The sequence below is a fragment of the Scyliorhinus torazame genome, chromosome 8, assembly GCF_047496885.1.
Source record: "Scyliorhinus torazame isolate Kashiwa2021f chromosome 8, sScyTor2.1, whole genome shotgun sequence".
Lineage (NCBI taxonomy): Eukaryota > Metazoa > Chordata > Chondrichthyes > Carcharhiniformes > Scyliorhinidae > Scyliorhinus > Scyliorhinus torazame.
Window position 1 is genome coordinate 130,750,848 of NC_092714.1, and position 19,758 is coordinate 130,770,605.

The following is a 19,758-nucleotide window of genomic DNA, read 5'->3' on the forward strand; positions in this document are numbered from 1 at the left end:
AGCAATGCTAACCACTGTGCCACCGTGCTGCCCTTGTTGGTCTTTGATGAGATGATGGACAGCATGTGCCACAGGAGACTGTCTCAACAAAGAGACAGTGCGGCACCTGTGCTACATCCTCACAAACACAGCATACCGTGGAAGGGGAGGACACCCGTTCCCGGTGGCCATGAATGTCATTTCATCCCTGAACTTTTACGCAACTGGCTCATTCCAGGGTTCGAGCGGGGACCTATGCGCCATTTCTACGGCTACAGCCCACAGGAGCATCTGGGAGGTCAAGGATGGCCTGAATGCACAGCCGTCCAACTATAGCACTTTCAATCTGGACCAAGCCCACCAAGGTGCCCGGGCTGCAGGATTCTCTACCATCGTCGGGATTCCCCAGTTCAAGGGGTCTTTGCGCGCACCAGGGCATCCGGGAGTAGCCTTCATTTACAGGAAGGCGTTCCACTCTCTCAATGTTCAGATTGTGCGACCATCACCTCCGTATCGTGCATGTGTGTGCACACTATTCAGGGAGCATGTATGACAGCTACATCCTGGGACACTCTGATATCCCTGGCGCCTTTGAGGACCATCCCAGGATGGCTGGTGGCTCTTGGGGGACAAGGCTGCTGAGGTTCTGGCTGATGATGCCGGTGTGGAGGCCTGAGACTGAGGCAGAGAACTAATATTTTTTAAAATAAATTTGGAGAGCCCAATTCTTTTTTTTCCAATTAAGGGGCAATTTAGCATGGCCAATTCACCTACCCTGCACATCCTTTTGGATTGTGGGTGTGAGACCCACGCAGACACGGGAAGAAGGTGCAAACTCCACATGGATAGTGACCTGGGGCTGGGATAAAACCCGCACAACCCAAAGATTTACAGAGTAGGTGCATTGGCCACATTTAATTGCCCCTTAATTGGAAAAAAAAAGAATTGGATACTCTAAATTTATATTCAAAAAAAGTTTAAGATTTGTGTTTGCGACTAAATATGTTGCTTTCAAACTTAATATGGAATTCAATTGGATTATTATCACTTTTTCCAGAGGATCTTTTACAATGGAATTACTGATTAACCCTGCTTTAATACATATTACTTATTCTAAAATGGATTTGGCTTGAGTTGATTTCACATTATAATCATCATTATAATACCAGATTCTTGAATGGCTGCAAGGCTCTGATACAACTGAGTAAATTACTGGCCATTAGGGCTGGATTTTTGTTGAGTCGGGAAAACTCAGTGGTTCCTTAAATATGATGGGTAGGACCTGGTTTCAGGATTCATGACTCCATACTCGGCATCCCCAATTTTTGCTAGCATGGGAAAAGGTTGCAGGCCCATGCATTCCTGACCGGATTGGCTCCATTGTAAGAATAGGCATTTCTTATACCCCCACAATTTTTGTGACATCAGTCTAGCTTCTCAAGGGCTCATGGTTCACAACACTTCACAGGAGTTGTGAACCATAGCATAGATGCAGGAACAGTTTGAAAAATAACTTGCCCATGCCCCCTATGCCACCCAACCTCCAGTGGCCCCTCAAGGCCTCCATACCAACCTATGACCATCCACCAATCTCAGATAGTCTCTCAAACCCTCCATGCCTTTGGCATTTTCATGCATATTCATCCAGTACACAATTTGTACAGAACCAATGAATCTTACAGTAACAATGGCATGTGTGGAAAATGTTTTTAAAATAGCTATCCATAACTATTTTTAAAAAACTACTGTTACTACAACCCTATAAAAGTGTCAATCAGCCAGACCTTTCCGTATCAATAGCAGAAACACCTCTTTATCTTGTGTAAATAAACATTGGCCATTGACGGCTTTCTTTTTCTAGTTTGTCAATTAAGCAATGTTTTCCCTTGGGTGCATCTGGTAAAACAAATTAATATAAATTATCTCTCAGCCAAGCATGCATAATGTGGTTTGGTTGAGGAGGGTATGGTTTGGCACGGAAGGTATGAGGCGCCATTGGGGGTGGGTGATGGGGTATGAGCTAGCTTGGCTGGGGAATGGACGGGTGCTGACCAGAGGGTCTAATACTTAACAACACAACTGGGGCAAAGTCCCAGAGAACTGAGCCCACCTTTGCGCTTGACAGCCCCTGTGGCTACCTCCTGATTTACATTTGGAGATGGCGTTCCTTGCACCACTCAAGGTACATTCTCCAGAGGTGGACTGACCAGCTGGAAAACTTACTGACTCCCACTACCTCCTTTAAGATGAAAATCCAACTCTCGCTGATATGAGCCCTGGAGTCGCATATGGGCCAGGCCGGGTAGAGATAGCAGATCCTTCCTTAAAGTAATACCCAAGTAACTAACAATGTCCAAATTTTACCTCCTGAATATATGATACATTATTTCAACCTGAAACTGTAACAAAACTTAAGGCAACCGTGTCAAAGGAGCAATATCTGCTCTGCTTCCGTTAAACACCTCTCCCAATTTTTGGCTCAATTGTCTTCAAATAAGAAAAAATGAGAATGGATTAGGCAGGCAGTAGCCCATTCAAATAATTTGTTCTGTATTTATAGACCAATGCTAAATTTATTGTATTGTTAACAGAAGGACAACTGGAAATACTGGGCTGGATTCTCTGCACCGCGAAGCCGAAATCACATTCGGCAATGGATCAGAGTATCCACTTGAAATTGGGACCAGCGCCAGTTCAGCGATTCTCTGCCCCCCTCCCCCCCCCCCCCCCCCGAAAAGCGGCATACTCGAGGAATACGCTGCGCTGGTTATCCACCACCTGAGGCCATTGCCTGAGGCACGATCCGCTATTCTCCACCCCCAACCAGCCGAATTCCCGACGGCGTGCACCACTCATGGGTCCCACCATCCGTGATACCCGCGCGGCAGCTGCGGACTCAGTCCGAGGTCTCCACAGTTGGGGGAGAGCCGATCGGAGGGCAGGGGGGGCCTCAATCGGGACTGGGGCTTTTTCGTGCGGATGGTCCGGGTCGGACGAGCAGCCGATCGGGGGTACTATTTCCACGGTCCAGGTCCACGGTCTGAGTCCGCCATGGAGCATGGCTCAGCCACTGGAGGCCGCCGCCGTGCGCACGTGCGGCCTCTGACCTGGAAATGCGGGGGCCATATCGGCAGCTGGAGCTGCGAGGTCTCAACAGCTGCCTGCTAGCCCCCTACAAGACTGAGAATATGTGGCCTTTTGACGCCACTTGTTCAGGCGTAAAAGACCACAGTTTTCACAACGGCGTGGGGACATAGTCCCTGAAACAGAGAATCCAGCCAATCATTTTCCTGGAGGGGGTGAAAAATATATGCCACTAGTGACCAACCTTAAACTTGCACATTCAGTAGACGTGATTAACTTTTACAAGACTTGCTTGAGAGATGACATTTGACTAAAGCATTTCTTTTAAACCAGGATTTAATAATACAGGTTGTCAGGATTTAAGAGTTCAGAATCATTTGTTGATTCCCAAAATTCTTTCTCTGTCAGTCTGGCCTCAATAAAAGTTGAGATGGATTCGCACGTAAAAATAAGTTATTTATTTAGCTTGCAAGCTTAATTCATCTTACAGAAACATAAGAGACATCCAGCCTCTTACACTCCAGAAAATGACTGAACAAAGAGACAAAAGGATCTCTGCAAAATCAATTCAAATGGTATCAAGTTTCACATACTCGACGCCCATAGGTCAACCTATGTCCCTCCTGACCTGTTTGATCTATTCTGATTGGCTCACTTCCAATCCCTTTCTCTGGCCCCTATCAATGCAGCATCACTCTCATAGACACACCTCTTCCTGCTTTTTCCATGCGGTCTCAAATCCCTTTGTCTCTTATCTGCCAGAATCAAAGTGGCTTATTTCTACATTACATTAACTAGTATCTCTAAAGTAACTATTTTATATCACATTCGTCATTCCCTCCTTTTATCATTCCATGATAACCGAACTATCCAATCCATAGCTACGGTTCCTCATCTAAAAAGATCCGTCGCTGCATTTCCAATTCCTGTCTTAGCCCCCCTTCATCTGCCTCACCCTCATGGATTTTAACAGTTAAAAAATTTTTTTCGGTGATTGGGGCGGTGATCTGATCCAGTGCACCCCGCATTCTACCCATCACACATTTAAGGATGGCCAGGCCCACAAATATGCAGCCGATAGCTACCACTAGATACATGGCCATATTTATCAACCAGTCCTTCCATCCTCCAAATCCCCAGTTACCCCAAGAGCCAGGATCCTTCATCCCATCCAAGTGATCCCGTATGCGATCCATAAATTTAGTGATGTTAGCGGTCAAGTCCTGAACTCCCATGATACACTTGCCCTGTACTATGGCGCATACCCCACCCTCACGGGCCAGAAGATAGTCAAGAGCATACCGGTTCTGCATTGCAAACAACCGTAGCTGAGACAACTCCTTAGTTATTGCCCCGAGGGCTCCCAAGGTTTCATTTCCCAAGATGGTAAGGCCGCAAATAAAATAATTCAGATCACTGACAGCCAAGGAACCCCCCACACCTCCCAGTGTCAATACGCTCAGAATGCCCCACCCGGCTGAGTGGCCCCGGTTGGGTGCAAGAACCTGAGGTTTTTTCCAGTTCTCGCAAATTTCAGCAGAGACTGCCCGACGTGCTAACTGATTATGCAGGTTCCACGCCGAAGGGCAGGGGACTGTGGTAGGGACTAGAGTCCCTATAGCAATTCGGCGGGGAAATGGGGGTGACAAAACGTTGGTCGCTGTACCATTAAATAAAAAGTAGTATCCTTGTTCCGTGTGGAGGCTAGCATCACAATCAGCATATCGGTTGCGTAAGGACCTCCCAGTAGCCCAGTTTATCCAACTTTGAAATGCCCATTCGGGCCGCCCAGCAATGCGGAAAGCCCTAGTCCCAACAGTGATATGAGAGACATTCGCCCAGCCACAGAGGAGCTGGAGGCCGGCGTTCAATGGAACGCAAGTGGTGTTGTAACAAACGCATTGGCCAGACGCCTGGGTGATATGGCACCTCCTGTCCGTACAGGTGGGAACCAGACATGTTATATTTGTGTCCACCTCTACCAGCAAACAGCCATATCCTTCACTGCTGAAGCAATTCTCGTACGACCGGGAATCCCTATTGGGAGTGAAGTGGCTAGGTATGTACGCCCTCCACCGTCGCAGCCTATCGTACTGTGAATGGGAATTATCCCGAGGAAGGGGAAGGCAAATAGCCGGTGGTGCTGAACCCGGATCGTAAGGAAGAGTGACTTGCTCGGGCAGTGGTTCGGAATGCTGACAATGAACCACCGTTTGGGGAGTGCCCCAAAGCGGTGAAACAGAAAATAACCTAGACACCGCTGCGGGGTTTGGGTAGCAGACAACCCGTCCCTGGCCATACAGACGGTGGTAAATCTGGTAGAAGAGATTCATACTACCCGGGTTTTCCTCAGCTTGGCCTTTAATTAACTTAAGTGTATCTCCCGGTAACCTACGTTCTAGCTGTACTTCCCTTCTCATACGCCCCATCCTCTCTCTAGTCCCTTTCTCTTTCTCATAGCCTCTTCCTACACTCTTCTGACAGCCTGATTTTACCTTTATTGTACCACTCTTAACACATCCAAAATCAAATTTACATGTATTCCAAAAACAAGGCAATGTCCATATAATGTTCCCTTCCCATCGCCGGGACCGGTGCAACTGCTTCATGACTCCTGCATTCTCCTTAACTTTGATGACCTTCCATGAGTCGATACCATGTCCTCGTATATGGGGGCAGCGAAGAACATCACCTTTGCATAGGTGATGTATCCTTGTAGATTGGTTGGGGCTACACAGATACATAATATTCCCCTTTTCCATGTCCATCGCCAATAACACGCCAAGCGAAGTGAGGCCAAATATCAGACAGACGATGCGTAGCCACTCCATCATGCTCCACACCTGTAAAATAGCACTGGAGAAGGGAGGCAGGTTAGTATCCGACCTTCTACAGTAGTGGAGATGGACTCAATTTACAGTGATGTAGGTGGACCCAAGCACTTCGCCCTTCCACTTTAACTGCTGTGGGGGTGGTAAGGAGAACTTGGAAGGGCCCGTCCCATTTCGGCTCCGACCCCTTCCTAGTCCAATTTTTGACCATGACATAACTACCGGGCTGGACTGAAAGTGAGCTAGGTACTGGGGGCAATGGCTGGTGAGCCGCGCGAACTTGGCCATGGAGTTCCTTGAGCACTTGCGTAAGGGCTAGAACATAGGTGGTCATTTCTTCAGTCATCTGATGAAACTGAACCCGTCTGGGAACCTGCAGGCTCCAAGGAGTTCTAAGAGGCCTGCCATAAAGAATCTCAGCGGGAGAGAGCCGGGCGGGTCCCGCAGGTGTAACCCGCAGCTGGAAGAGGGCAACGGGGAGCAACTTAAGCCATGTCAGTCCCGTGTCTGCTCTTAATTTAGCCAATTTAGTTTTGAGGGTCTGATTGTGTCTCTCAACCAACCCGGCCGCCTGCGGTCTGTAAGCACAGTGTAACTGCTGGCGTATGCCCAACTGGGAGCAAAACTCCTTGTTAATTTGTCCAATAAAATGAGGCCCATTATCAGAACTTAACTGAGCTGGTATACCGTACCGGGGAATGATTTCCCTCATCAAGACTTTAACCACAGTAGCAGCTTTATTATCGATAGTCGGATACGCCTCGACCCATCTGCTGAACACATCCACAATGACCAAAACATATTTGTAACATTGACACCTTTCCAACTCAATGTAATCCATTTGGAGTGTCTCAAAGGGACCACTGGGCAACGGGGTTTGCCCCTTCCCACAAGGGATACCTTTTCCGGTGTTATATTGCTGACAAATCAAACACCGATTACTGATACTTTGGGCCAACCCCTGCATTTTAGGGTGCCACCAAGTGTCCAGCAACAAATCACTAGTCCCTCGAGCCCCACAATGAGTTGCAAAGTGTACACATTCAATGACCCATAAAGCCAGCACATCAGACATACAAGTCTGATGTGCAGGCGTGGTCCATAAAGAGGAAATAGAATCATATATACAACCTAACCGTTTCCACATTTGTTTATCACTCTCAGGAGCGTCCTCCTGTAACCTTCTGACGTCTTGGATGGTTGGCATTGACTTGTCAGAAGCAGACATATTTATAGTAGATCGTTTAGTCTGACTTAACATTTTAGGCACCATCACTTGCTGAATTTGTGCGGCTGTGCGCGCTGCACGATCTGCTCGTTCATTACCAACGTCAACTGGGGTTGTACCATTCGTGTGGGCAGCGCATTTAATAACGGAAATCTGCGCTGGCAGAAGGAGGGCCTGCAGTGGGTCATTAACTAAACCCCGGTTGGATATTTCTGTGCCTAAAAGCATATCGGGAGTCAGTGTAGATATTTACCCGGCGATCTCCCCCAAGTATACATGCACGGGTGAGGGCAAAAAGTTCGGCTTGTTGTGCTGAGTAAGGGGTCTGGAAAGCTGCCGCTTCTAAAATCAGACCATCCTGATCTATGATTGCATAACCGGACAGTCTCCGGCCAGTGGGGCTTACTAATGCACTGCCATCAACATACATAATCATGTCAGGTTGTTCTAACGGAATATTACTCAGATCGTCCCTTATTGTTGTAGTTTCCTGAATCAAGGCTAAACAGTCGTGACCAGGCGCATCCTCATGGACAGGGGGACCGCTAAGAAAACAGGCTGGATTGATAGTGGTACAATATTTAAATGTCAGACGTGGATTGTTCAAAAGGTATATCTCATACCTATTCTGACGAGCTGCGGTAAGATGCTGAGTCTGCAGTTGCCCCAATAGTGCGATTACCGAGTGGGAGCTATACACCGTAATATCCTGTTGGAGAGTGATGTTGGCAGCAGCCTGCAAACTATTGTATATCGCTGCCAAGATCTGGGTGCAAACAGGGTGGCCCAATGCCACTGGGTCGAGTTTGGAAGAGTAATATGCTACGGGCCGGTGCTTGTCCCCATGTTGCTGGGTGAGTACCGCTGTTGAACATCCTTCCAGAACAGTACAGTATATCTGGAATGGTCGGTCGTATAGGGGCCTACCAAGGGCCGGTGCTTGTAGCAAGGCCTGCTTCAGGCAACAGAAGGCCTTGAGTGCCTCGGTGGTGAGAATAAAGTTTCCCTCTTTACTCGTGTAAGGCGTCAGCAGCTTTGTATAGACAGCGATGTTTGGTATCCACTGCTGACAATAATTCACCATACCCAGCCAATGACGAACCACTTTGGCTACTGTAGGGGCGGGGAATTGGCATATTGGTTCAATCCTACTGGGTTCGAGACTTCTTTCTGTGGCTGTAAGTAAAACTCCTAAGAACTTAACTTTTCTCTGAGCCACCAAGACCTTTGCTTGTGAAACAACATAACCCAACGAGGATAGGTGGTTCAATAATTGGATCACATCATCCCTATTACTGGGCTCGTCAGGACTTGCCACCAATATGTCATCTACATACTGCACTAGAGTGGAACCATGCTCCAATGTCAAGGCCTGGAGTTGGGTCTGCAGACATCTGGAGAAGAGTGTAGGTGAATTGACGAACCCCTGTGGCAGTCGGGTCCAGGTATACTGCTGTCCATTGTAAGTGAAGGCAAACAAATATTGACTTTCAGTCGCAAGTGGGAGGGCAAAGAAGGCGTGCTGAAGGTCAATTACGGCGAAGACCCGGGCTTGAGCTGGAATTTGAGCCAGTATGTGGGCAGGGTTAGGGACGAGAGCATGTAACGGCTGTGCGATGGCATTAATTGAACGTAAATCCTGTACTAATCGGTACTGGTCTGGTTTGGCTGGTTTAGGCACAGCAAGTATTGGGGTATTGCATTCTGATTGGCAAGGGACCAAAATACCCTGTTTCAACAGTTCTTGAATTAATTTATCTATTGATGGAGCAGCTTGAGATTTCAGGGGGTATTGCCGAATGGAAGGTAGCTTTGCATGATCCTTAATCATTACCTTGATAGGTGTAACATTTGTCTTTCCCACTTGTGATGGGTATTCCGCCCAGACCTGTGGATTGACATATTCCAACACATCATGTCCCCTGTGATGCTGCAGTCGAGTGTTAATCGTTTCAGGGACCTCAAAATATTTTATGGTAGTGCCGTCCGGCATGACTTGAAGTGCGTAGTCTGTTGGATCTGAATGATCCACTACCCTCCTGACCATTCGCCCCATATCCCTGGCATGGTACTGGTCATGGACCTGACGTGTGATATGAGGGCTTACCGAAGCTGACTGTGGCCATAAATGTGGTGATATTGTAACAAAATCGGCTGTACCTTCTTTTCCCGTGACTGTGGCTGTAACCTTGACTGGCCATTCGGTCTCAAGTAATGGCCGGTATTTATCCTCCATCTCCCTGTTTCGTCCAGTTCTGTCATAGGCCAGGGTAACGTGATGCAGTGACTGTTCAACGTCTAATGTCCACCACTGGGGGGTGATAGAAATATAGCACTGTTGTCTCATCCTCCATGATGTAACCGTTACCCCCTCATCTCCGCATTCTAGCTGTAGCTGGAAGATACACAGTAAATCCCGGGCCAACAAGTTACAGTCTAATCCAGTAGTCACTACAAACTGATGCTCTGCAGACGTATTCTCGTAAGTGACTGTCACAGGTTCAGAAATAGGATACTCACACACCTGTCCTTGGAACCCTGACAATTGCTGCGTGTGGTCGGATATTGGTAATTTAAGTGTTGATTGCACAGAAGACATAGCTGCCCCTGTGTCGATTACAAATGAGTGATGTTGATCTCCTATCTGCAGAGAGATAATAGGTTCCCTGTCGGATTGGCGAGTCCTTATGGCTAAATTAGCTAGTCAATCCTGTGTTGGGAAAGGGTTTTCCTGGGAGAAGTCAGTGTTTCTCATCTGTCCTCCCCTTGGTGGGTACCCTCTCCTTTGGGTCGAATAATCTCCTTCTACTGTCTGTCTTTTAAAGGGGCATTCCTGTTGCCAGTGATCTACACGGCCGCAATTAAAACATGCATTGCTCCCTCTATTTCTGCCCCGGCCTCGTCTTCCAGTAGACCAATGGCCCCTCAGAGGGGGCTGCGGTTTTAGAGCTGTTGATTCATTCGGTGGGCCATAAAAATGGGGTGAGGGTCCCTTTGGGTGGGTTTGGTATCCTCCTCTTCGCTGATCCACCCACCCAAAGTCACTATATTGGGGCTCCTGCTGGTAAACTACCATTTCTGTCGCTTGTTGGGGTCGCAGATCATCCTTTTTCATTACATACTCAGTCTTAACCTTTGTAACTGAGCCTCCTTCTTGGCCTACACCCTCCTTCCAGTAAAATCTGACTGCCCTTGCCACCTGGGAAGGGTCGTTCTCTGTCCAATTCATGTTATTACATTTCACAGCAGTAACCACAGAAGGTGGTAGGCAATGCATTAACATAGCACAGTATTGAGGGGAATTATGACCATTTTGATACAGCAAATCGGGGGCATTTTGACTGTCCCCGGTAGATTTCATTAAAACGCTCCAGAAATTCCTCTGGCTCTTCAGTCTTCTTAGGTTTTAGGTCTAAGATAACAGAAAGATTTATGGGCCTTTGAAATGTGCTATTCAACGCATTCAAGATCTGTGTCCTTCTATCGTCGTCTAACGCATAGGCCTGCTGGAGTGCGGCATGACTAGCATAATTCAGGTGGTTAAGATAATTGCGGTACTCTGCTGGGGTTAAAATCTGCTGGACTAGGGCCCAGAGGTCCCTTGAATCAGCTTGATAAATTGAGATGGTAGTTCTCAATGAATCCACGAAGGCAGCAGGAGATTTTTTTCTATCTGGGATTGTAGCCATAATAGCCATCATCTCACTGGGTGTCCATGGGAAGTAAACGTCTATCGTGGGGTTCGCTGCCGCAGTCCCTGGGTCGGGGTTTCGCATCTTCCTAATCGGTAACTGTCTCCAAATGTCACCAGGGGGCACTCTAGCTATTTCCCCTGGTTGTTCCAAGACTTCAACGTCTCTCCCTGTCACTAGGGGGAGTTCTTTCTCTTCAACCGAAGTTGTTTCAGCTTTCTTTGTTCCCAAATCTTGTGATTTCTCCTTAGTTTGGGGAGACTTAGGTGATATGCTTAATTGTTTCTGGTGAGCGTCAAGCCCCTCTCTCGCTGTCCGAGATCTTGTCCTAGAGCTAACTGGGCTTGTGGGACAGAGTTCCTTTTGCTCTTTCGGTTGTGAAGTTGGTAAATCAGGACCCACACTATCACCCAAAAGGGCTTGAGTTTCTGGCATATTTGAAATCTGGGGAGCAATGGCTGGGTATATATTATTGTACTCTGGTGGTTCTGGAATGAGCGCAGACCATACTATGGGTGCAGACGGAACTTTTACTGACTTTTCCAAATTATTGAATTTTTCTTCTTCTGTCAATTCAAGGCCAGCCATTGAACTACGTAGTTCGTCTCTTGTGTGACCCGGGTCCTTCCTGTCTCTATTTGCTCTTTTTTTAAATGCACATTCCTTTTTCAAGATCTGTAATGTTTTTAGGTTACCCTGTTCACTAATTGAAATCCCCATTTTAAGGGCGTTATCCTGCCAGCTGGACAACATAATCTTATCTTTTTCCTCTTGACAATATTGCCTCCATAATCCAATTAATTCTTTAGTTTTCATACCTTGATTTTTTTTCCATATTTGTCCCTGGATTTTCTTAACCATTTCTAGGTCTTTGGTTCCCCCTAGTGGCCATTCATCTCCCATTTTAGTTCTTAACTGTGCTGACAATTTTCTAAAGTCCTTCGCTTTGTCCGGATACTTATCACATAATATTTGCAGTGGCATGCCTGGATCATTTGTGCTATCCAAGGAATTTCCCATAATCTCAACTAGTCCTTGGAACTGCGTTTTTTCGCCACTACAGTCCAAAGAGAAAATTTTAGCTTAATCAACTATATTTTTAACACACAGACATATAGAGGTGAACCATTTTCAATTTCAAATGTTACATCTACCTCTCATAACGTAACCCAACCGAATTAACTCACAAATAAAGTTGAACCATTTATATTTTAAATGTTACATCAACAATACAGCCTACCCTAGCCGAATTAACTCACAAATAAAGTTGAACCATTTATATTTTAAATGTTACATCAACAATACAGCCTACCCCAGCCGAATTAACTCTATGAAATCCCATCAATTAAAATGCTAATCCCCAGACTGACCTATGATTTCGTCGAGGCGGTCTTTCTGTGCCAACCGGGAGTGACCAGACTAATCAGACGATAAGAAGAGGGGAACAATCAATGAGCGGTCGTTTTCCAGTTCTACATTGAGGGCCCTTTGTTCCCCATCCTCCTGTTCGTAATCAGTCTAATTCTGATTTCGCAGTTGGATCAGGATCGCCCTGAGAAATCCCGGTTTTCGGCACCAAATGTTGATTCCCAAATTTCTTTCTCTGTCAGTCTGGCCTCAATAAAAGTTGAGATGGATTTGCACGTAAAAAGAAGTTATTTATTTAGCTTGCAAGCTTAATTCATCTTACAGAAACATAAGAGACATCCAGCCTCTTACACTCCAGAAAACGACTGAACAAAGAGACAAAAGGATCTCTGCAAAATCAATTCAAATGGTATCAAGTTTCACATACTCGACGCCCATAGGTCAGCCTATGTCCCTCCTGACCTGTTTGATCTATTCTGATTGGCTCACTTCCAATCCCTTTCTCTGGCCCCTATCAATGCAGCATCACTCTCATAGACACATCTCTTCCTGCTTTTTCCATGCGGTCTCAAATCCCTTTGTCTCTTATCTGCCAGAATCAAAGTGGCTTATTTCTACATTACATTAACTAGTATCTCTAAAGTAACTATTTTATATCACATTCGTCACATTCACATGGTTTTGCCTGAGAATCTCACCAGAATCTTGGGACTCCAAAAGACTTATTCTAGTCAGAAGATTGATTTTTTTTTTTTTTTTTTTGTTGCTACCTCAACATCTGGAAATTGACATGAGCAGATTTCTCAGGCATCGTAGAAACATAACGGCTCAGAAGGAGGCCACTTGACTTGTGAGCATTCTGCCTGTGCCAACTCTTTGAAAGAGCTATCCAGTTAGATCTGTCTGCTCTGGCTAGTGACCTTCCTGCCAGTGACATTGTCACATTTAATCAGAATTTTGAACACTTCCTTTCTTAACTTTCTCCTTTAAAAAGAAAATCCCGGTGTCTCCAATGTCTCCACGTAACTGAAGTGCATTACAATGGTTTCCTTGTTGATGAATAATAAGGAAGATGCAATTCCATTGAAATAAGTTTAAGGAACAAATGTTGTTCAGTTTTCCAAGTGCCATTTTCTCTCAGAATTCTGAATTTCTGTGGATACCACTGTTTTGGAAGATTAATGTGTTAACTCAAGTTTCTTATTCTTTCTCCCATATAGGTTCATATGGGGATATTTACCAAAGCAGTGGGTTACAGCAAAGGCAGTGTTCTCTGTCACAGGGAAACCTCACAGTAGACTGGCCTGTAGTTCAGGCCTCTTCCACCGTCTCACTGGACAATGCAAAACAGCCTGTGCGAAGAACTTATACAACCGCAGGTGCCCCTGAGTGCAGACCTCATGCTCCTGTGAGCCGTGTTTGCAGTAGCCCTCAAGTGGCAGGAAGTAAGAAACATGTGCAACTGAGCCTGGAATCCTTGTGCCTCAGACGTGACCTGCGTTCCACAGGAAGTGCAGAAGAAATTCCTCAGAAAACCTCAGAAACCTCTTTCTTGCACAGGAAACCATGGCTATCCCATTTTAGGCATGGAGACATCAACAGAAATGAGACTCGACCCCCTCCTGCATACCCTGGTCCATTGAGAGAAAGTTATCTGACTTCTAGTAAAGCTGGTACCCAGCAAGAACAAGCTCTGTCAAGACTTCAAAAGACTCAGCCAGGTTCTGTGGAACAAAAGGCAATGTTGCCCAAGCAGCCAATGCTCAAACCTGAGCAGCAGGACTCCGTTTCCTGCAACGATGCAAATAGAAGTTGGTCCAGTCAGTCAGACAATCAGAACAATAAGAACAACTTAGCAGAGCCTGAATGGGTGGAATGGCAAAGAGAACGATGGCAAATCTGGGAGCTCCTATCTGCGGACAATGCAGATTCGCTACCAGAAACTTTAGTATGATATCTTGGATTGCTCACAAGTAGACTCTATTTAGACATCATTTTAATTTTTTTTTTAAAGAAACAAATCAAAATTCATCCTGTCATTTACACAAAACATATTTTTATATTTGTGCGATATTTCAACTTTCTTTTACTTTTCAGGGTGTAAAACAACACAGTCTTTAACATTTTATACAAAATTAGTGTGTCTGTCAGCACCTAAAGCATTAGCATAGGACAATACATTTGAATGTTGCTATATGCATAAAATATACATGAAATATATAAATATCTATTTTGTGGTGTAATTTCCAGTCATTTTATATTTATACACATGTTTGGGTCATTTTATGTTCTGTAAAAGATTATGCTCCGAACCACATTCAGTGAGAAAAGATACATTTGGACTGCTCATACATCATTGCACTTACTTTGTTGCTCTAATGACTAGTTGTAGTGTCAACAGCTCTATGTTGTGTACCAACTGGTGTTTCTGTTGTTGCCTTTTAAGAAATCTGAATGTGTAAATTATAAGCCTTTCTTGCCACTGACTAAATGAAATAATCACTGCAGTATCAAGGTCTTAACTACTGTCAACTTTCTTTGTGAGCTGCCATTACGTTTTCTTTGATAATTGCCACTCTCAAATACCAAGCAACACTCCCGTAAATAAGTAACCTCGTTACTCTACTGCCAGTTATCATTGCTGTGTCACTATTCACAGATTTTGTAAGTAAATCCAATTTCCCTCCCTACCCTTTTATTTTAGAACATGATAAATAGGATCGGCAAGGAAAGCGAATGCAACATCACAATTGTGATATGGTAGTGATAGTCCAGATATCAACACACATGAGATCATGCCAAGTGGAACTCCAATAATCTTGCCATTCGCCAACTTGCCTTGCACCAACTGCGAGACCATTTAAAGCATAGGAAAATGACAAGTTGTGCTTTTCATGTATTCAAATGAAGGATTTGCGTTCAGTGTACCTTTTTAATAAAAGAAGACTAAGATATATTTTAATTTTAAACAATTGTGCCAAAGTTCAAAGTCACTAGCTCATACGATTCCATTTGTTTTATTTTCAGAAAAAAATGTTCATTTTATAAAATTGTTTTAATTAGCTTGAGGGCTGGACTAGTGACTGGCTATAATTGTGTTCATGTTTGAAATGTTCTGCCAACAAGGGCAAATATATTACATAGAGACAGTTGTGATCTAGCACAGTACATTGTCTTAAGCAGGTAAATAAGACTGTTCCTATAACGTGATCTTAAATCTTACATGTGCCAAAAAGATCAAATTAAAAAGAATATGAAGAAGCAAGACTGATTTCTGAGTTTTTATAGAGTACAAGGAACACTGCAGATTATGGAACTGAAATAATCTTGACTGGTAGTACAAAATGGGCAATATAGAATTTGACAGCCTGTTTAACACTCCATGTTTTTCCATTTCATTGAAGACCCCAAAATAAGAATAATAAGCATAAAACATTCAGTGCGAAAGTACAGAGGAGGGATTATGTTACAATATATGTTAGCATGTTTTGAGGCCAAGTGAATAACTTATTGTATGGTTTTAGCATAATGGTCATATTACAAGATCCTTTCTGAATCCTTCCAATTAAACTCCTGCCCTTCTAACAGATTCAGAATGACTCTGGCAAAATTAACCAACAGCATGCTCAATATATTTCATTCAAGATTTTTGGCCAAACATAACAATACGGAGTGTTTCTTTTACACAACAATAAAGCAATATAAATAACAGTGGCCAGTTTTAAACAAATAAATAAATAATATATAAACAAAAACAAAAACAGAACTAAATGGCAACTGCCTAGTCCAAAATAAATACTCTCCAAAAATACAATCCAACAATCCAATATACAATTACCTATAACAAATACCGATACATATACAATAACATCCCTGAGAGTCCGTCCTATTCCTCCCCCCACCCCCTCCCCCCCCCCCCCTCCCCCCTGGGTTGCTGCTGTTGTCGACTTCTTTTCCATTCCCTCTATCTTTCTGTGAGGTAATCGACGAACGGTTGCCACCGCCTGGTGAACCCCTGAGCCGAACCCCTTAACATGAACTTAATCCGTTCTAACTTTATAAACCCTGCCATGTCGTTTATCCAGGTCTCCACACCCTTTGGCTTCCTTCCACATTAACAATATCCTGCGCCGGGCTACTAGGGACGCAAAGGCCAACACGTCAGCCTCTCTCGCCTCCTGCACTCCCGGCTCTTCTGCAACCCCAAATATAGCCAACCCCCAGCTTGGTTCGACCCGGACCCCCACCACCTTCGAAAGCACCTTTGCCACCCCCACCCAGAACCCCTGTAGTGCCGGGCATGACCAGAACATGTGGGTGTGATTCGCTGGGCCTCTCGAGCATCTCGCACACCTATCCTCTACCCAAAAAAATTTACTAAGCCGTGCTCCAGTCATATGCGCCCTGTGTAACACCTTAAATTGTATCAGGCTTAGCCTGGCACACGAGGACGATGAGTTTACCCTACGTAGGGCATCAGCCCACAGCCCCTCCTCAATCTCCTCCCCCAGCTCTTCTTCCCATTTCCCTTTCAGCTCATCTACCATAATCTCCCCCTCGTCCCTCATTTCCCTGTATATGTCCGACACCTTACCATCCCCCACCCATGTCTCTGAGATCACTCTATCCTGCACCTCCTGCGTCGGGAGCTGCGGGAATTCCCTCACCTGTTGCCTCGCAAAAGCCCTCAATTGCATGTACCGAAATGCATTCCCTTGGGGCAACCCATATTTTTCCGTCAGCGCTCCCAGACTCGCAAACGTCCCATCTACAAACAGATCTCTCAGTTGTATTACCCCAGCTCTTTGCCATGCTCCAAATCCCCCATCCATTCTCCCCGGAACGAACCTATGATTGTTTCTTATCGGGGACCGCACCGAAACACCCGTCCTTCCCCTATGCCGTCTCCACTGCCCCCAAATTTTCAATGTAGCCACCACCACCGGGCTTGTGGTGTATTTCTTTGGTGAGAACGGCAACGGTGCCGTCACCATTGCTTGTAGGCTAGTCCCCCTGCAGGACGCCCTCTCCAATCTCTTCCACGCCGCTCCCTCCCCTTCTCCCATCCACTTACACACCATTGAAACATTGGCGGCCCAGTAGTACTCACTTAGGCTCGGTAGTGCCAGCCCCCCCTGTCCCTACTACGCTGCAAGAATCTCCTCCTCACTCTCGGGGTCTTCCCAGCCCACACAAAACTCATAATACTCTTCTCGATTCTTTTGAAAAAAGCCTTCGTGATCACCACCGGGAGGCACTGAAACACAAAGAGGAATCTCGGGAGGACCACCATTTTAACCGCCTGCACCCTACCTGCCAATGACAGGGACATCATGTCCCATCTCTTAAAGTCCTCCTCCATCTGTTCCACCAACCACGTTAAATTAAGCCTGTGTAATGTGCCCCAATTCTTGGCTATCTGGATCACCAAGTACTGGAAGTCCCTTGTTACCTTCCTCAACGGTAAATCCTCTATCACTCTGCTCTGCTCCCCTGGATGCACCACAAACAACTCACTTTTCCCCATGTTCAGTTTATACCCTGAAAAATCCCCAAACTCCTCAAGTATCCGCATTATCTCTGGCATCCCCTCCGCCGGGTCCGCCACATATAGCAACAAATCATCCGCATACAGAGATACTCGGTGTTCTTCTCCCCCCCTGAGTACTCCCCTCCACTTCCTGGAACCCCTCAATGCTATGGCCAGGGGTTCAATCGCCAGTGCAAACAATAACGGGGACAGAGGACATCCCTGCCTCGTCCCTCTGGAGCCGAAAATAGTCAGACCCCCGTCCATTCGTGACCACGCTTGCCATCGGGGCCCTATACAGCAACTGTATCCACCTGATATACCCATCCCCAAAGCATAATCTCCTCAGCACCTTCCACAAATAATCCCACTCCACTCTATCAAATGCTTTCTCGGCATCCATCGCCACCACTATCTCCCCTTCCCCTTCTGGTGGGGGCATCATCATTACACCTAGCAGCCTCCGTATATTTGTATTCAGCTGTCTCCCCTTCACAAACCCAGTTTGGTCCTCATGAACCACCCCCGGGACACAATCCTCTATCCTCATTGCCATTACCTTGGCCAGAATCTTAGCGTCCACATTCAGGAGGGAAATGGGCCTGTAGGACCCGTATTGCAGCGGGTCTTTTACCTTCTTTAGGAGGAGCGATAGCATTGCCTCTGACATAGTCGGGGGCAGTTGCCCCCTTTCCCTCGCCTCATTAAAGGTTCTCATCAGTAGCGGGGCCAGCAAGTCCATATATTTCCTATAGAATTCAACTGGGAATCCGTCTGGTCCCGGGGCCTTCCCCGCCTGCATGCTCCCAATCCCTTTCACTACTTCCTCCGTCTCAATCTGTGCTCCCAGCCCCACCCTCTCCTGCTCCTCCACCTTAGGAAATTCCAGCTGATCCAGAAAGCACATCATTCTCTCCTTCCCATCCGGGGCTGAGCTTCATATAATCTTTCGTAAAATGCCTTGAACACTCCATTCACTCTCTCCGCTCCCCGCTCCATCTCTCCCTCCTCGTCTCTCACCCCCCCTATCTCCCTCGCTGCTCCCCTTTTCCTCAGTTGGTGGGCCAGCAACCTGCTCGCCTTCTCCCCGTATTCGTACTGTACACCCTGTGCCTTCCTCCATTGTGCCTCTGCATTTCCCGTAGTCAACAAGTCAAATTCTACATGTAGCCTTTGCCTTTCCCTGTACAGTCCCTCCTCCGGTGCCTCCGCATATTGTCTGTCCACCCTCAGAAGTTCTTTCAACAACCGCTCCCTTTCCCTACCCTCCTGCTTTCCTTTATGTGCCCTAATAGATATCAGCTCCCCTCTAACCACTGCCTTCAGCACCTCCCAGACCACTCCCACCTGTACCTCCCCATTATCATTGAGTTCCGAGTACCTTTCAATACACCCCCTCATCCTTAAACACACCCCCTCATCTGCCAATAATCCCATGTCCATTCTCCAGGGTGGACGCTGTTGTTTTTCTTCCCCTATCTCCAGGTCCACCCAATGTGGAGCATGATCCGAAATGGCTATAGCAGTGTACTCCGTCCCTGTCACCTTTGGGATCAGTGCCCTTCCCAAAACAAAAAAGTCTATCCGTGAATAAACATTGTGGACATAGGAGAAAAACGAAAACTCCTTACTCCTAGGTCTACTAAATCTCCAGGGGTCTACTCCTCCCATCTGCTCCATAAAGTCCTTAAGCACCCTAGCTGCAGCCGGCCTCCTTCCGGTCCTGGACCTCGATCTATCCAGCCCTGGGTCCAGCACCGTATTAAAATCTCCACCCATTACCAACTTCCCCACTTCTAGGTCCGGGATTCATCCTAACATACGCCTCATAAAGTTGGCATCATCCCAGTTCGGGGCATACACGTTCACTAATACCACCGCCTCCCCTTGCAATTTGCCACTCACCATCACGTATCTGCCCCCACTATCCGCCACTATAGTCTTTGCCTCAAACATTACCCGCTTCCCCACTAGTATGGCCACCCCCCTGTTTTTTGCGTCTAGCCCCGAATGAAACACCTGCCCCACCCATCCTTTGCGTAGTCT

At 46.2% G+C, this 19,758-nt stretch overlaps 1 protein-coding gene across 6 annotated transcripts in view; it reads left to right on the plus strand.

The window, feature by feature from the left end:
* LOC140428111 (rho GTPase-activating protein 6) overlaps positions 1-15,447 on the plus strand; it is a 1,113,012-nt gene extending 1,097,565 nt beyond the window's left edge. For all 6 annotated transcript variants that reach the window (XM_072514181.1, XM_072514179.1, XM_072514180.1 and 3 more), the window contains one exon: positions 13,403-15,447. In XM_072514181.1, coding sequence (XP_072370282.1) covers positions 13,403-14,136 — 734 coding nt within the window. In that variant the 3' untranslated portion in view covers positions 14,137-15,447. The remainder of the gene's footprint in view (positions 1-13,402) is intronic.
* Positions 15,448-19,758: the final 4,311 nt, after the last annotated feature.